The 19,112-nt window shown below is 43.1% G+C and overlaps 1 protein-coding gene across 1 annotated transcript in view; it reads right to left on the bottom strand.

The window, feature by feature from the left end:
• Positions 1-8,632: 8,632 nt before the first annotated feature.
• Positions 8,633-19,112, bottom strand: part of COLQ (collagen like tail subunit of asymmetric acetylcholinesterase) — a 40,664-nt gene continuing 30,184 nt past the window's right edge. The window contains exons 12-17 of the mRNA XM_034065056.1: positions 18,553-18,649; positions 16,399-16,538; positions 13,467-13,586; positions 12,757-12,877; positions 10,677-10,779; positions 8,633-8,702 (exon numbers count right to left, since the gene is read on the bottom strand). Of these exons, the coding sequence (XP_033920947.1) occupies positions 8,633-8,702; positions 10,677-10,779; positions 12,757-12,877; positions 13,467-13,586; positions 16,399-16,538; positions 18,553-18,649 (651 nt within the window). The remainder of the gene's footprint in view (positions 8,703-10,676; positions 10,780-12,756; positions 12,878-13,466; positions 13,587-16,398; positions 16,539-18,552; positions 18,650-19,112) is intronic.

Below are 19,112 nucleotides of genomic sequence, written 5' to 3'. Positions count from 1 at the left end.
GTTCCAGAAGATGTGCCAGCCAGGCACAGGGACCTTCCTGCAGGCACTTGTCTGTAATACAGGAGTTGTCTCCTTGTCAGGGACACGCTGAGCAACAAGTTGCACATTGGATCCTGCCAGGATTTTTCAGTTTATTTTCTTCAGCTTATTAAATTCCCCTTCCCCCAAAGTCTTTTAAGGATTTGTATTCTCTCACCTTTAATTACAGCACCCTGTGGGTGTATAAATCACTGCGGCTTTACTCACCTCACCCTTCATCAGTCACCTTGAGAAGGTTGCTCTGCCTGTGGGCTTGAACCAGCCTCTGAGTGGAAGCTATTTCAAAGAACTTGGACATGCTTCTTGTCAGCCAGCCCACAGGTTTCTTTATGTGGTGCTTTATTTTCTATATTGGTCCTTTACTTACATGGAGAGTTCATACATCCAGGCTTTGCTCCTTCTGAAATAGCACTCTTTTCTGCTGAAGCTCTTCCACTTTGGATAAATTAATTAAGTATTAATTTACATTTTCTTAAACCTGTATCATCAGGCAGTGTGAACAGCCTGTGAGTATGTACCTGCTACCAGTACAAGGGAGAGGATTCATCTGTCCACTTCATGTTTTCTTGTCCACAGATCATCTCAAATGGAGCACTGCTTTCAGCTAGTGATGTAGGTGCTTAAAAACACGTCAAAGTAGGCTGTTCCTGCACAAATGTAACTTCTCAAAGATAACTATTTGTTATTACTCTTTTAACAGAAGCTGAGAAGCAATCAGTTCTCTGCTGGGGGGGTCTTGCCTTAAAGGACTTTCCTTGTGTGCTTCAAAATTTGGTGAACCAAGACAGGATCTGGAAAAGTGCCTTGGTTCTATTCCCTAAATAAACATCAGACACTTATTCTATAACTAACCATTAGACAGATCTGGCTATCTCCTTAAATCAGAGCTGTCAAGCATGTGGCCTTCAGTCTCAGCAACAACCTTCAGTTGAGCTGTAACTGGTGAAGGTGCAGAAGGGAGCTCCTTCTGCTCCCAAATCCCCATGCAGTGCATCGATACAGTAGAAATTAAGAAGACTTGAACCTTCATGTGCAGATGTGCTAACCAAACAGACCACCCAGCCATGAAAATGGGCATGGGTGTTGCAGACAAGGAGAGACACCAGAGCCCCCTGAGACATCGCTGTGCAGTGTTGTGCGGTGCTGCAGAAACCCCATCACTGAGACATGGGGAACAACCTTTGGGGTCGTTCTGCCTGTCCTTTATCCCACAGCTAGAGTCCCACCATCCTCAGGGCTCCGTAATACAGGGACAATATCATAGAATCATAGACTCATAGAATAGTTAGGGTTGGAAAGGACCTTAAGATCATTTAGTTCCAACCCCCCTGCCATGGGCAGGGACACCTCACACTAAACCATGTCACCCAAGGCTCTGTCTAACCAGGCCTTGAACACTGACAGGGATGGAGCATTCACAACTTCCCTGGGCAACCCATTCCAGTACCTCACCACCCTCACAGTAAAGAATTTCTTCCTTATATATATATATATATATCTAAAACTCTGCTGTTTAAGTTTTAACCTGTTACCCCTTGTCCTATCACTACAGTCCCTAATAGTATGAGTAGAGAGTATGGTTTTCCCCTTCTACATGGTCTGTGTAACAGATACTTGACTGCTGAATGCAGGAGGAATAATCTCATTACTTATATGTCCTCAGGACTTGGTTCTTCCTTGCCTATGCCCAGTGCAAACTCTCTTAAGTCAATCTATTTGCCCCAAGGGCCAGTCACATCAGTTCAGTCATTCCTGCTGTGGTTACCCCCTGGCAAACCTACAGGACATTACCACTTATCAAATAACAAGGTAGTGTGGAGTGGAGAACAAATATTTAACATCTAGATCAGCCTAACAGCTCTGTCTCAGACAGCTTAAGGCAGAGCAAGCCTGACAAGCCTAAGCAGCAGCAGGTACAGGTCCCGGACTTTATTTAGAAGCTGTAATCCTGCAGCATTTCATGCCAGGTGTTGTCTTGCTCAAAATGTCCTCGCACAGAGCAAGCCTCTCTGCCCTTCACTGTGACTACCAAGACCTGTGAGATTGTCAGCTTTACCCTGCTGGACCCATGCTTCTGCTTTGGGGTTACTGCTGGGTTTGACAGCCAATCTCTGGTCAGAAGACAGCAAGACAGCAACTCATTACTATGGTAACCAGATGGTTTATGATGGTTTGTCTGAATGCACTGGGGCATTACAGATGAAACTTGGCTTTTTATTGTACTTCTTGACCAGCCTCCCTGTGGATTTTGGCCAGTAATACACATTTCAACAGGACACTTCTGGACACTTCAGTTGCCTCAGCTATTCTGTTTCTTACCCCTAAGCAGTCATCCTCCCCTTAAAATCTGGTAACAATTCGAAACCTAAGCAGTCCTCAGTATTACCTTGCTCAGCGCATCCTGTCCTCAGAGCAGTAGTGCCAGGTAGGTAAGACGAGAAACCTGATGGAAATGTATGAGAGGAATTATATTGCTATAAAGCATCAGGGTTGCCAGGTTTCCCTGTATGTTTGCCTGTCAAATAACGTCTGAGAGGAAGGCATGGGAAGTACCATATGTCTGACTGGCTCAGTGCAACCTCCCTCAGCTCCTGCATGGTGAGCTTCATGGCTGATGGACATAAGGACAGGGAGCAATGGGAGCTCTTCTCTTCCAAACAAAATTCATCACTAAAAGGTTTCTGGCCCCTCACTAGCAGGTTTGGGAATCATATGGACTCCCCAGGCTATTTCCTTCTTGCTTCACCAAGCTGGAGATGCTCTGGTTAAGAGGGCAAAGGAAAAGCAGTCTTACATGCCTGCATTTCCATGACTTACATCAGTGCTTGCTGGTGGTTCAGTGGGAAATGCCATTGGGTGCCTCTTCCTCCTGGGAGGGTGATGGTGAATAGCTGTCACCCCCCTGCTCACTCCACACCAGAGATGCTGTGGACCCAGACAGGTCTCTGTCTCCTCTCCAAGACGAATCCTGAAAGCTTCCTCCCATACCTGGTACAAGGGTCAAGCACATATATTTTGCCACAGGCTTGAATTTAGTGCTGATGTCAGTGTGCTTGCTTATTAAATGGTGACACTTTGAACTGGCTGAGAGGAACATAAGTTGCTGAGTTTCTAAATATACTCAATGTGCTGCAGTGAGAGGAGGTTTATGTTACCTCCTCTTCCTCCTGGCTGATTTATTGTCCTGTTACCTTAGATCCCTGCTCCATCAGGGCTCTGCATTTGTGTTGTCACACACCAGCCAGGCAGGCCCCAGCCATGCCTGCAAAACAGCTCTGGGATTGCTTTGTCCTTCGTGGTGTCCTGCAGAAGATGCCACTGGTAACATTAGCCCTGGGGGACAATGGGGACAATGGGACAGCCTGACACATGGCGTTTCCTGAAGAGATGCATGTGTGGCATCTTTTCGACCCTGAGCACAATGGCCGGAGAGGCTCTGGCTCCCTGCAGTGCCCTGCAGCACTGCTTAGCTTGATGGGCTCAGCTCCATGGTTCTCCTTTCCCAGAGAAGATGCTAAGCAGCAGCCTGTGCAGGGAGGGATACTTGTTCAGCAGTGGGTGGGCTGGCAGCAGCAAAATGCAGCTGTTTAAACCCTATTCTCTCTCACTCGAGAAGATCATGCATCCAAACTGCGCCCTCCATCAGATGTACAGGAAACTGTTAAGAGTGAATTACAATCCCTAAAAGGCCAGGGCTATAACTCAGTGCTTTCTAAGTGCCAAGATTTTGCTGGGGCAGGAGGGAGGGAAGTAGACAGTAATGTGATTTCCAGCAGGATTACACTCCTCTAATACAATTTGGCCTGGCTACTCTTTCAAACACAGCCTTTCCTTGGCTGGGCTGGTTCAGGGCCATCCTCCTAACTGTCCCAGTAATTACTGATGCAATGAAAGCATGTGCCCAGCCTTTGCTCTGGCCTCTGCAGCCCCGGAGTCACACCAGCCTTCAGCACAGAGGACTCCAGCAAAGAGCACACTGCTGGGCATGGGGCTGATGCATTAATCCAGTGGGTTTTTTTTCACTGACCATGTTCAATAAAGACACAAAATGTTTCATTTGCTTGGGCTTTGTTCCTTTTTTCTCTTTGATTAAGGTTTGGCAGCACTCAGACAGTCTGCAAGTTGCACAGTCCCTCACCAGATCAATAAGCATCAGTTACTCTGAACATTCACTCCCTGCCTGTTTTAGTTTGTCTTTCTGTCAGCACCTTACACTGCCTGTAGCAGAGTTCAATAGCCTATTACTCAGTGTTTTCCACACAGGAGAATGGTTTCCAGGGGCAAGACACTTGCTTTGTTGTATCCATCTCCTTAGGCAAAGGTATCAGAGGAAGAACTTGAAAGTCTATCACAAAGTGTTGTCTGTTGCCTCACCCTTTGTGAATTAAACCATTAGTTTTCCAGCAACTCCTTAAAGATCTGCTTTTGGCACTGCCTTGCCTGCATGACACACTTGACTATCATCACAGAATCACAGCACAGCACTGGGTCACTTCTCTAGGGTTTATTTTGGTCTTCTTTTCTTCATACATGCCCTGATTGTATGTGGCAGCAGAGTGCCAAAGCTGTTGAATTGTCCCCAAAAGCCCCTAAATTGTGACTTTTTACTTTTATTACTCATAAACAGATGGTGCTCAAAGACAGTGCCTGTTCTGGGGAACTCGCAGTGTAAGGATAACCACCAATCCCCTCTCCTTCGGTCCATATCACTGAGACTGAAATGGGGATTGCACCAATGTTACCTTTAAGAAGGAAAGAGCTGTGGCCAAGGGGCTTTGCTGTGACATTTGTGGGACTGTGACATGCAGAAGATATTTGGAAAGGGGCTGAAAAAGAAGCCAACTAAACCCAGTGCTTGCAGAGCAGTGAGGGCATTGCAGGGTTTTGGAGAGACTACAAAGGCTATGAACTTTGGTGATGTTAAAGGAAACCATAAGGATGGAGAGAGGCCAAGAGCTGCATGGCCAGATTTATGGGTAAGGACGGGGTTGGCTGCAGTTCTGAATGATTCAAAGTGAAGAGAGACATGATGTAAGTGTTTGGAAAGGCAGAGAGGTGAGTGTCACAGAGGTGAGCTTATAGAAAGGAGAGGCAGGAAATATATCACCCCAAAGACTCATTCATCCTCTGGCTGTCAGTTCACTTCCACTTCCCCCAGGGACAGACAGCACTGCCCTTCTCTGGGATGCCCTCTTGCACAAAAAGCCTCTGGACAGCAGACTTGCCAGCTGCTATGGCAAGGCAGGAGCCTCTTCCCAAAGCCTGGGTGCTGGCTGCTGGGGCTGACCAAACCCTGGATGCCACCAACACCATTCCCATTTTCCATTAGCACCCAACACCGCTGCTTTCTGGTTTGCAGCCATCAGCTGAGCCGCTGGTAGGAGTTACAAACCAGCCAGCAGGTTATGAGGTAGCAGGAGGAGATAACACCCAAACTCAGCTCAAAGCTGCCTTAAAGCAGCCCATGTGACATTGATTGCAACCAGAAAGCAATGAAAGTGGAGCCTTTCCGCACATGGCGTGTTGCAAAGGTCAGTGTGGGGCTGAGGCAGAGGTGAGACCAGATGTGGGGATGCACAGTCACAACCCTGGGCTGTCCATGCTGGTGTGACAGCACAGAGCCAGGTCCAGAGGCAGGCCAGGAGAGGCAGCAGGCATGGGAGAGGAGGCACAGGCTTTTTTTTCTCCCCAGTATCTTAAAGTAGGTCATTGTCTTTAAAAACCGTGTTACTAAACCCAAAACAAAATAGGTGAAAGTAAGGACATAGCAGAACTAAGGCAGCACAATTTATTGACAGGAGCTGCTAATACACACAGTAGGTAACTACATATATTTAATTATATATTAAGTGCAAGCTGGATTTTTAGTAGACATTTAGTACAGTGCACGGTGTAGGATTGTACTGGTTCTGTATTTCTCTAGAGCTGTGTACTAATCACTAGAGAACTCTCCCACAAGCATTTGCTGCTCCAAAAGGCCAAGGAACTGCAATACCCCAGTTAACTTTTGAATCAGTCTTGGCACGTGTTAAGAAACTCAGAGAAGGAGGGAAGATAATTCACAGCAGCCCAGGCACCATCCAGCTGAAGTATCCCCTGTCAATGGTAAAGCAGGTATGTCAGAAATAAAGGGGAAGGATTTATTTTGCAGCCTTTTAAATCATATATATTTAACAACTTCCCAGATGTCTTCCTCATGCTTTATCATCTGAGGGAAACAAGACAATAATGGCAGAGAAACTTGCTTCAAGTCTTTTTTTTTCCTTTATATCTTACATTGCTTGCTGTCTGTTAAGATGTTGAATTGTTTGTGCTGTACTAATGAAGTTCATTTAAAATCCATACTTTGTGAATGCTTTCTGACCAGACCGATATGCCCCTTCCAGAACGTGCAGCACAGTACAACTGCACTACACGCTCAGATTTGCTGTTTATATTCCCCACCGTCCACACACTTTGCAACTTCAATGTCCTTTGGAGGTAGGAGCTTTTAAAAATGATGTGACTTAAAGCTGAAGATGAAAGGCCACTGGAATCATCAGTTTTCCAAAAGACTCCAGCCTTTTGGGGAGCAGAGGTGAACTCCTTAGAGAAGGTCAGGGGTTCAGACGAAGTATCTCCAAGCCCAGGATGGTAACACCAGGCAGATGTTGTCAAAGGTTCATCTGGAAGGCTGGCCAGCAGGATGTGCTGCTGGAAGCATGGCTGTCCTCGAGAGCCTCCTGCCAGGATGCATGCTATTGCATGGTGTGACGTTGCTGGAACCCATCACAGCAAAAGCATGGGAAATTACAAAGCAGCTGTGCCAGCGGACGGATTTCCAGAGCTTATGGCAAGTTCCTGCCCCAGTGGTTCCTTGATTTTTTATTAAGACCTCTATTTAAAAAGAAAAGAAGCAACCAGATGAAAAGTTTTGAACTGGGCTACAGATGCTGGTGGCTTGGCCTCATAGCAACATAAATGGCCCAAGTAAGTGATAGCCACAAAGAACACAGTCATTCTTGTTGTTTCCAGTATCACTTTGGACATGTGGAATTAGAATCTTCTATACAGGTGGTGAACGCTGTATGCATTTCTTGATTGCTTTAATGCATTATCACTATAACACAACACCCACCTTTATTTAACCTTTACAGCAGTACCAGTGTGAGTGCAGCTGTTACAGTGCTGTCACTGGTACAGATGACTCTTGCATTTCAAACAGTTGTCTGCAGCATTGATTGTGAAGCAGGAAAGAGGGGCTTGGATGAAAATAACACATTGATTTGAGGCTTTTAGTCCTGTATTCTGCACATCCATTGCTTCATTTTCCTCTGTTGTAGACTCTTTCACACATAACATTTAATATGCTTCCCATGTGAAATTTGATCTTTAATGCTTACTAATAAATAAGTATATAATTACCCTGACTCCTATCAGAGCTAATATAGTTGAACAAACTTTCTTAAAAACAAAAATACATGTACATTACACTGTTCATTACACAGCATGTATGAGCATCCGTGAACACCCTACTCCAAGGTCTGATTTACAGCAATACAAAAGTGAGAACATACACTGGGGGTACCCCAGACACAATGGTGGAAACAACAAACGGGAGAGAACAGGGTATAACCAGGATTCAATGATGAAGGTTGGGTGGACAAGGGGATGAAAACAAGAAGACCTTCCAGTATAGAAACCAGAGTGAAGGCAATGTGTACATGGTCACGATGTAGTTTCAGGCAGGTGACCAATGCTGTCCCAGCCCCTTCAGGGTCACACAGATTCCAGCCAGCTTAGCACAAAGGTGAAAAATAATGAAACATGTTCCTTCTTTATCTTCACTCCTTGTCTGATTTCTCTTGTGGGAGAGATCTCCTTGGTTATTTCATAGTATATTTGTCCTTTTGGCCTTCTGGTCTGCAGTTTCAGGACCCCTGTGATTGCATTGCTATATACGCACGCAGACACACACAGCCGAATGTCTTAGCCTAAAGGTGAAGATAACTAGCTTTTTGGGCTGATTTGCTGATCCTGAAAGCATTTACTGAAGGGCATTTACTCCTTCAACCCATGAAGGTGTACAGTTACCCTTATGTTGCTGAAGCCATCACTCATGGGTACAACACTTGCAAAGTTCACATTGTAATAAAAGAGTAAGTTTCTATAAACAGCACATCCAAGATATGCTTCGTGTTTATGCTGAGAAGGTTCAAAGACAGAAACCCTGATGATCTTACATGTAGGTTTAACAGTGCTAAAACGAGGTAATTGTTACACGATATTCCTGGGTAGTGAAACTCAGTTTCCAGTAGCTTAACATGGCATTTGTGGTGGAGCGTGGGTTGCCACCCACACCATAAAGGTCTTACTGGCAAACACGTTTGACATTTCTCTATTAAGACAGGATGCAGTGGTCCTATTTTTTTTCCAATCTGACAATTTAAAAGAAAAACATCTCTAAATGGCAATCAGCAGCATGATGTCTCTTTCGTTGCTTTCACACAGAGGTGGGTGAGTTGGTTTTTTTTGTCCCAGTCCTTTTTGGATAGATGATAGTGTAGCACCTAGCACCCCGCTGCATGTGGGATGCTCCCCACCTCCACTCCACTCATGTGAAGTATCGACACTGTGTAGAGTCAATGTAGCAATAAGAAGTGCATCGCAATTTTCCATAAGACCTAAAATAAAAGAGAATATTTCAGTTTCAAAGTATGCTATAGTTCACATTACGTGGATTCTGGATATACTCTGTAGGAGTGATGAACATCAGAAAATGCCATATGGAGCTGCAACATATGGGAACCAAAATAAGAGGGTAATTCATCAGTGCTCCACTCTGCTCCCACTTCTCAATAGAAGAAGAGTCCTGGAGAAACTATGAGTGGGGATTTAATTCCCAGTAATGTCAATTAAAGAATAAAATCCCTGTGGGCACTGGGACTTGAGCAGGGGTGGGTGCAGGAAGCCTTGGCGCTCACCCGTGGGAACTGTGTAAAGAAATATCTGAGCCTTCAAGTGTTTTTCCAGTTACTTCCAATATCTCCAGCTGGCATGACTGTGCCTGTCCTTTAACTTATTTTTTGTGTACTTGAAATAATGACAGTGATGCTTGCACATCTTTGAGATTAAAAAAACAAGAAGGGGGTCCTTGCAAAATAAGTGATTTTAGTCTAGATAAAACCAGTGATTTTAGTCTTTCCATCGACTAAAACTGTGTGCTGTGACTCTACCTACTGAAGACCTGAGCAGAGATGTTAGTAAGCATTTTGATGAGCTTTTATTGCTAGCATATGTGTAAGTGAATAACTCACCCATCAAATAATCTACAGACTGTGGATTAAGCAGCCATTGAGCAGGTCCTTAAAGCTATGTCCTGGGATAACCCACATTCTCAGAAAACCAACATAAAATCTCAAGTGAAGGTGTGTGAAATACGAGGGTGGATTTGGGAACTGGAAAGAGTAGAAAATGGGAAAAACAGTTGTAGCAGAGCTCTTGGAGGAGAGGGTGCTTTGGGATTGAACTCCCACAGGAGTGCCTGCTGACATACTCCATTTTACTCATGAGTCACAGCCTTTTCTTTAGTTTAGCAGATGATTTGCAGACTGCACGCACAAAAATAAAGTATCTCAGTTGCTCTTCACGACTTGGTTATACATGGAACGTGACATTTGTAAAAAAATCTCAACAAAAAGCTTGCTATTTTTGGCACCAAACTTTGAACTCTTAGAAGGGAATAGCTTTCATAGTAGAGAACAGATCCACACTGTCTGAAGATTAGATACTTGTAAAATGTTTCAGATTGCCAGGTTTGCTGATACTCCATGTTGGTAATCTCTTACACCAGGAGTGCTCCAACAATTACAGTGGAAGGATTAGCACAGCACCTGATTTACAAAGACATCCTGTGGTTTCTTACTCCTGTCAATTAGCACATTATTCTTCCGTGAATGATGAGGGCTCTGTGCCTAATTTCGTTTGCAAATTAAATGTTTCCTGCTAGCCAGTAACAATACCTGACAGTTAAACAGGGGTACTGCTGCAGGAGGCAAAGTGCTGACCAGAAGAAGCTGTTTAAACAAAGGCAAGAGAAGGCAAGTCAACAATAAGCAGACGTTTTAAATGAAGGCCATTGCTAAGCAGATGCATGGCTTTGCATTGCAGCTCAGTGAATTTCCTGGACTTTGGAAAGGTCCATAGATGACAGGTTGATTCAGAAACAAAGATACAAGTACCCATTAAAGGTAAGGACAACAGGAGGACAGTTGGAGGTTGTGGTTTGGTTTGTTGGGTTTTTTCCTTCGGTGTAATCTTTTCTGTATCATGGTCTTTTCTACTCCTGCCATGTTACGGGTGAGCATTAATGCAATGATAATGCCACAAAATGAGGAAACCTTGCAAACATTGAGCAAATATATGTCATTTTGTACGATGAGGTATGTGGCAATCACTGAGAGATGAGATTTGTCTCTTAAAGTCAATGATATACAGAAATCATCTGATACAGTCTTTCTCTCCCACTGCCTGCAGTGGTCCCAGTGGAACAAGGTTGAAGTGGGTAATACCTTTTTGTGTTAAAGCTGGCAAAGAGAAAAAAGAAAAGCCAACCAAACCAAAGCCCCTGAACCAAAGTGAAAGCAGGTCATACACACCCAGGGAGATATGTTTTACATGTCAAATATCCAAAATCCTTTCCATCACAGTCTTCAACCCCTTCATGTCTGTAGCCATCTCCACAGTAAGCACGGCGGCATCCTGGTGAAAAATACGGAAAGAAATACTTTCAAGGCACCTCATATGTACAAGAAGCAGGTAAGGTAAGTGGAACTAGATTTTTAAGGACAAAGTATAAAACAAGGCATTTTGGGGAGGGCATCCTATAAGAACTGTCTTAGGAGGAGGAATACTCTTCACTATAAAGAATATGAAAGAGTGGATAACTACTGAAGGTGTTTACTACAGAAACACTAATCACAACGGTATTCTAATAGTTATTATTACCCCAGATAATTACTGTCAAAATGAAGTAAATTAAGCATAAAATAGAGTTAGCATAAATAATCTCAAAAGAACACTCTGAGGTCTTTAAGTGGTTTGAAAATCCCAGCCTAGACCTTTTCCCAGTATTGCATGGTATCTACGTGTGTCTACTGCAAATGAGTTCCCACGTACCAACAGAATTATGCAGACTTATTGCCTGTCTATCAAAATTAAAACAGAGTATGTTATGGTTGCCAAAAAGGTGTTTTTCTCACTGCTGACTCCTACTGACTGGGGTGTGAGTGTGTCTTTTTTCATGCTAACTGAAGTGTAGGCTGTTGTAATTTGTGGGTTTGTTTGCTGTTCTAGCAACCAGACTTTGCTTTTGACATCTTCAGCTTTTTGAGTGTGACTCAAATTCATTTAGCTAAAATCCCTTTGACATCTTCTTGGAAAACTGTTAAGCTACAGATTAAGAGGACACTCAAGAATAGGGAGTCTGTAGGAGGTAATGTGAGTTATTTACAAAGAGGTATTAATTAATTTCACCAGGCATCTGTTTATTAGATATTGATGCTTCCAAGAAAAACAAGCCTATTTTACAGTTAAATCTACCTAATATTTGGTTAACTTTTTTCTTCTGGTTCAGCCACAAGAGCCAAAGGATGACAATGTGCTCAATTACAAGTAACTCACTGATAATTCTTCAGGTCGCATCATTGTCAGAAGGCCTTGATTGATCTGAAGTTTTGCCCAGCATATAGCACAAAGTAACATGATGTGCCTCCAGACAAGCAATGTACAATGTTGCAGGCACTAGAACTAATGAACATCATTTCCTGTATGCTTGTTCCCCAGAGTTAATTGCAAATTCTAATTGAATCATTTTCTCATGCTCAGAGGCTGAAGAGCTCATAGTCTCTTGCTGGATTACTCTGCAGGCAGGCAAGCTTAGAGGGGCATTTGTTTATAAGTCTTCCTATACCCGTTGCAATTGTATTGCCTTTGAAATCTCTTTCGTGTTGTCATTGAGAAGTTGTTTGGGATTCCCAAGTTATGAGGGGAAGCGTGGTGATGGACAGGTGGGTGGATAAACTCATATAGAGCATGGCTGCATGCACTGCACTTGCCAAGTCAGGTTAAAGAACAGAGTGCTATATAAATGACAAAGAAAAACTAAATCTTTCAGTGTCAGCTGATGCAGGTTCTGAAATGTGAAGAAGCATCCCTTTGCTAGAACCAACAGAGTACCAAACCGGATGTGTGTCAGCTGTAGATAGGGTACAGAGCTGTGCTCTGGGGAAGGAATCAAGTGGTAAAAGTAACTGAAAGGTAGATACGAAGGTTGCCACAGTTGCCACAGTTGCCAAAGTTGCCACAGCTGCTTCTATACTTATATGCTCTTTGCTATACACAACTAGCAAAATGAAAGGAAGCTCAACTAGACAGGAATAAAATGTTGTATAAACCAAGCAGTGAAGGTAATGAAGGCTGACACTTTCCCTATGCAAGTGAATAACAAAATCCAAAGTGGATTTGACCCAGGATCTAGCTTGTACTGGTGTGTGACATTCACATGCACAAAGGACCTCAGTTTTCACACTATGGCTATTGTGCCTAACTCCTCTGCACTTTACCCACAAGCCATGCAAGCGTCCCTAAATGAAATACTTGTGTGACATGTACCCTATGGAAACAATTCATGCACCTTCCCAGTTAGAAAGAGGCTTCTCTTGATGTGCTGCAACTTACTTATACAGTCATCAGTCACAACCGTATTGCCATCATCGCACTCTTCCCCATCCTGTACAATCCCATCTCCACAGGTATTGCCATCCTCGAAGCGGTAATCCATGGGATAGAAGGGGGATAGCTGGCCAAACAAACACACAGTGGTTACTGAACTGGACCATGAGCAGCCTGGCTAGCAAGCCGAGGTGAAGGGCTGTGGGAGGCAGATCCTACAACCAGGTTTTAATATCCTGCCATTTGGCAGCTCACAGAGTTTATACAGAATCTGATTCAAAATCCAGTGGACAGAAGAAATATCCTGCTCCTGATTTCAGCAGGACTTAGTTTAGGAACATGAAGCAGAAATGAAATCCACAGGTTTGGTTTGCAGGGTTTGTGTTTTTCCATAACTTTGTACCCTGGTGAGTTCTGCTTTATTTTGTATTAACTAAAAAAAGTTCTTTACTATTGTAGTTCCCCAAACTGTCCCCAGTTTGCTCACCAGTGGAGCCTGGTTCACAGAGGTGTTATCACAACCTGCAACACTGATGAGTTAATGCCTCAGTAATTAAGACTCCTGTGAACAAAAATCACAGAACTATGTACAGTTGTGGCAGTACTCAAAAATGATAATGTTCTACATGTGACACCTTAAGTACAGACATTATGTTCTGTAGTTAAAAATGAAACATACACTCACAAGTTTTCTGAGACCACAGTCATATTTTCACCTGGACTGGGAGCCATCCAAAGGTATCCTTGAAATACAAAGATCTCTGATCTCTTCTAAAAGCTAAGGCATTTTCTGTGTTTAACCGGTCCAATTCTTCTTGATTATTCACCACAAAAATCTGGGGCACAGAAAAAGAGGTGATTGGTGACCCTCTTGAAGTATTTTGGCTTCTCACAGAACCTAGTTTTGCCGACAGACACATGTATCTGCACATAGCTACATAATTACACAGAAAAAGGGTTTTGTTGTTTCCAGATACAGAATGGTGTGAGAACTTACACGCACATTGACAGACCATAAGAGCCTCCTTTGTGATCAGTGAGACACAAGTTTCCAAAGGAGAACTGCCTCTCCTGAGCACGCAGCTATGGCTCCAATGGCCCCTATTACAGCACGTACTTCCACAGGTAATGAACATACAAACACTTAGGCACAGTCATTCCTAAGGAAAACTGTCAGATGCTCAAATGTTTAAAGGCTGGAACAACTTGGTTAAAGGCTGGAACAACTGCAAAATCCACATGGGTGTAAGTGCTTTTTGGAGGTTCATCTATAACACTTTAGGCATGCTCATGTGTACAAAATAAATAACTCATAGCTCAATGCAACCTTTACTTTTACTACCTTTTACTTTGTTTAGACTTAATTTGCATTGAAATGTATGCTTCTTTATATGTATGCACTTTGGTCTAAAGACAAGTCTTCAATTAAACAGAAAAAAAAAAGAAGTTTAAAATGGAGAAATTAGGATGAGCTCCTCTCCTACCCTCTTTTAAAATGTCTCAGCCACTGCAACGGGCTTTAAAGGGCATTAGGAAACAGTCCCTCGCTTCAGCAGTTTAACCAAATTAATTTTAGCAAGATTAAACCATTTATAAATTAAGAAAAGCAAATGGACTGCTTCTGATCAAAATGGATTCAGGGCTGAGCCTGATTCCCACTAGCAGAAACAGAATTAGTTCTTTTTAAAGCAAAATACCCTGAAATTTTTACATAGCAGAATATTCCCATAGCCCTCAACAAAGACCAATTTCATTGAAGAAGCACTGAATAAAATTGCCTTCAGCTTGAATGAAAGAAAGCAAGGAAATAGAAAGCCAACAAAGAACTGATCCTGTAATTGTGTTCAGGAGCTCAAGCCCCAGCCCCAGAACTCTAATTTCCCTTGAAATCAATAGCAGATCTGTGCTCTCTGTTACAGACACTGGCCTTTGAAATTGCAAAAGATTTAAAAACCAGAATGAACCTTAGCCAGTGACAGAAAAACAGCGCTTTGTTTCCTAGCCTCTCCCCTCTCTGGCAGTACTGGCACTGGAGGAGATGATGGGCAAACGGGTGAGTGAACTGGGGACTTATTGCAGAAGGATGCTGCTTTGGCAAACCACTCGACACTGGGGCACAGAGCACTATCTCTGGGTCTTTTCATGTACAGCTATAAGAACCCTGACGATAGTTTTCAAGTGGTACAAGGCAGACTTCAAAGCTGCTGCATGGGGATCTGAACAGAATAAATAACAGCAATGTTTAAGTTCCTGCTCTTGACACTTCAAGGAGTAAAACAAATGGAGCAGGAGTACAGGGACTCCTGCTATGTGTGTGCTCCACTTCCAGAGAGCCGAGGTTTGCTGCTTTGTCATCCCACATTTCTGAGGACAAAATGGCATTTGATCATCACCAAATGAGGGTACGCAGTGATAGAGCAGGGTATTATATTATTAGGTGGTTACATTATCATTTCCACTTTTAAGATCTAATATGAAACTGCCTGATGGAGCAGAAGACCTACACAGATTATTGTAAGCCTTATACCTTTTCCTACAAGCTCTCCAGCCATGAAGCACACGATAGGTTTTTATGCAGCAGCATGCAGTATGCACATTCATTTAATGCACTTTCTTCTCTCACCATTACATTTTCAAAACAATAGGGCTTTTTTTGTAATGCAACAAAGAAAGGGATGAACGGGCAGCTGACAAGACTTGCAGTACACTCAAGCAGAAGATTGAGTTCAATGACCCGGTTTAATGGGAAGTGTTGTGAGTAGGTCCTTTTCACACACTAACAGCTTTCTGACAACGTGACAGATGGGAAAGTTAACACAGCTAATTGCTGCTTTTTGTCATTCAGAGGGGACCAGACACCAGCAATATCCATGCATGAGTGGAGTGGCTGGGCTGTGCTGGTACACAGCAGCAAGGCAGCATTTTCATTGCTGATTGAGTGCTACAATGCACAGAATAATAAGGCAGGGCCCAGCAGAAGGAAAATGTGCAGGAATAGTATTTACAAAGTCCAAAGAAATCAGAGATGAAAAATTGCTAAGTAACCTTCCAGCAATGACTTCCTTAAAGTGCTGTGTCCAATTTGCCTACTTAAATGTTTTCAAGGAGGCTAGATATTGGAATTAGCTATACAAAGTGTATGTACATCTACAGACAGGAGCTCAGAAATCTGACTGCCACGGTTTGCAGAGATTAATTTTTATTTCAAGGTAGATGGCCCGTGCTTTGGGATCCCAATATTCAATTCTAAAGTCACTGGTTTTGCAGAAGAAGACACAAAAAATAAGCAAGAAAGAGACTTCACTGACCTATCAGAAATATATTTCAGTTTACTGAAATAAAGAGAACAGTTCACATACGTACAGTAGAAGATGAAAGAGAGCATCCTCAGGCTTCTAAACACATGCTACATTACTGATGGTTTGAAACAGCTGCATTTCAGCACCACAATCACAAAACCCTTCAACTAGTTATGAGATCAAACTCTTTTGCACCAACTGGATTGCAGAAGTTTTGGATACTAGAAATAACACATTGCCCACATACAGATGTCTTCTGTGTTAAATCAAAAATATTAGTGAGTACACCACCTCTTACAATAAAAATACTTAAGAACTGCTCACACCATCTCCCAGAAAATCTGCTTACCACAGGGACTTTTGGATAACTGTATCCAAACACAGATTCCTCATACGGTGGGTTGCTCATGTGTTGTGGGGGTCTGCAGAGACATCTCCCTGGAAGTCCTGGAAGTCCTCTTTCCCCTTTTGGTCCTATTGCGAAATGCCCTAGGAAGCAAAATACCAGGTTGCCTTTGTTGAGAAGTTAATACACAAAACACAAACACAGTCTTAGTGGAAAAAGTACAAGTCAGGTGGATATAAGCTTTCAGATAAGCATATCTCCCGCTAAATTCACTGGGAACTGAGGGAAGAGATTACCTTGTAAGAAATCTGGAAGGGGACTTTTTATAAGGGCATGTAGTGATAGGACAAGGTGAGAAGGTTTTTAAACTGAAAGAGGAGAGATTTAGATTAGATATTAGGAGGAAATTCTTCCCTGTGAGGGTGCTGAGGCGCTGGCACAGGTTTCCCAGAGAAGCTGTGGCTGCCCCATCCCTGGCAGTGTTCAAGGCCAGGTTGGACGGGGTTTTGAGCAACCTGGTCTTAGTGGAAGGTGTCCCTGGCCACAGCACAGGCTTGGAAATGGATGATTTTTAGGGTCCCTTCCAACCCAAACCATTCTGAGTCTATGAATTCTATGATTCTATGATTAGCAAAACCATCAATTCCAGCACTTCAGGAGAAAGATCCACGTTTGTACCACAGTCACATTATTTCAGTTCTCTTTTAAAATTTTCTACCAGGTTTGCAGAGAAAGAGACACTATTTGCTTAGAACAAATATCAGCCTGTTTCAAGCTATAGAAATTTAGGACACGATGAACACACAGATCACTCTATAGCACCTATGCGCCAAGTTTAGCAGAGTCAGTCTATGTATACATCCACAATGCATTGGACTTGTGCATTTATATAACCACTTGAGCAATACTGTTTCAGAGGTAGAAAACACAACTAGAAATACAGGAGAGCTGCAAATTAAAATGTAAAAGATACTGCTTTTTGACTTGAAACTTTGGCAAGGATTCGCTACTCTGCAGAATTAGACAGTGAGCCAACACATTCATACTGCAAGCAGTGACATCATTACAGCAAGGTCTTTTAGGATGAGAATTTATATTCTAAAGGAAAAAGATCAACAAGCCTGACACCACATAAACTTTCCATGGATGGAATTATTTCAATCTCAAGATCATGGCTGCCTTTCCATTGACATAGTGAAAATTGTCTCCTCTGAAAACAACTTCCAGCTAATTTACTCAAGACAAAGATGTTTTATAATGGGAGACATGAGGTATGTGAAGATTCTGAAGCAAATCCCAGCTTCACAGATGTACCATTTCCACATCATCACAAGAAGAGATCTCCTGCTCACAGACATAAGCAGGGGAAGAAAAAGGGAAAGCAAAATGGAAGAGTTTGAACAGATCAGCTGCAGTAGAAGCAGCTGTTGCCCATTTGAAGAAACAATAGTTTCCAAATGGTTTTGCTTTTGTTTTCAGATACCTTAGTATATATCCAGTCACTGAACACTGTGGGCTGTGTATTGTCCTTCATGTCTACACTTGGTCTTACAAGCTGCCCAGAGCTCATGTGCATGCATAGCTTTGAAGCTGTACAAGTACCAGTTACAAGATTTTTCTCATGATTTTAGCCACACGCACAACTGCAGCAAGCACAGATCTCCAGCACTTAATTATTAAAGCTTTTCTCCGCTTTTTCCCCCACCAACTGCTGTCCCTTCCCTTCTTTCCTTAATGCTATTGCGACTTGAGTTTTATCTGGTTTTCTTTTACAGAGCTGCACAGGGAGAGTATGTTGATTAGAAACCAGTCTTTCGTTGTAAGCCAGGGTATCTGGAGAAGCAGCAGACCTTTGATGATGGAGATTAACTAGTCCCTCCAAGGCTGCCAGATGGGTTTCCATCTTCCCCATCTACCAAAGTCCCATAGGACTACTTAAGCCATATTTTTGCTTTTCTTTGAAACATCAGAAGCCAAAATGTAGGCTTAAAAGTGAGGTATAGAATCCTTACAATGCACAAGGATGGCATTAGGAGAAATCCTCTGCTTGCTGTCAGTGGAGAATCAAATGTAGCCCTGCAACACTTTTTGTAAAGGGGGCTATGTAGGCATATATGATGAGTCAGGAGGGGCTAGGGAGGAAGGGACACTGCTTACCTGATCCTGAAGGTCCAGGGGGGCCTGGCTGGCCAGAAGGACCTGGCCTTCCAGGTGGACCCATGACACCCGCAGGTCCGGTGTCTCCCTTCAGCCCCTAGGAGAGAGGAAGCATTCATTTATTTGATAAACCATTTATAACACACAACCTCTTCCAGCCAGCACTGGCTTCCCTTTCTAGGAAACCAAGACATTTGCCAGTCAAAGCATGCAGCACAAGCTTAATAGCCACCACCCCAAGGAAGAGGTGCTGTCTTCTTCTACCTGGAGACAGAAAAGTGTGTCAAGGCAGGGCTTCTGCTCCTAAATGTGAATGGTCCCAGAGTTCTGCTCTGTGTGGAGTAAGGAATCACCCTGACTTCAATTATTTGATAGCCTTTCTTCAAGGATACCTTTTACCCCTAGTAGCTGTCAGTGCAGCTCAGACAGAAAGGGCTGGTGGAGCTGAAATAGCTGATCCCAGAAATCCCTAGTTACTGGATCAATACACACTGAAAAGAAAGAGAATTCACTAAGCATTCATCAATGGCTTCCACAGTGACATTTCCCAGTCTTAGGGT

The sequence above is a fragment of the Melopsittacus undulatus genome, chromosome 1, assembly GCF_012275295.1.
Source record: "Melopsittacus undulatus isolate bMelUnd1 chromosome 1, bMelUnd1.mat.Z, whole genome shotgun sequence".
NCBI lineage: Eukaryota > Metazoa > Chordata > Aves > Psittaciformes > Psittaculidae > Melopsittacus > Melopsittacus undulatus.
Note: the sequence above shows the minus strand (reverse complement) of the source record. Positions and strands in the feature narration are given on the sequence as shown.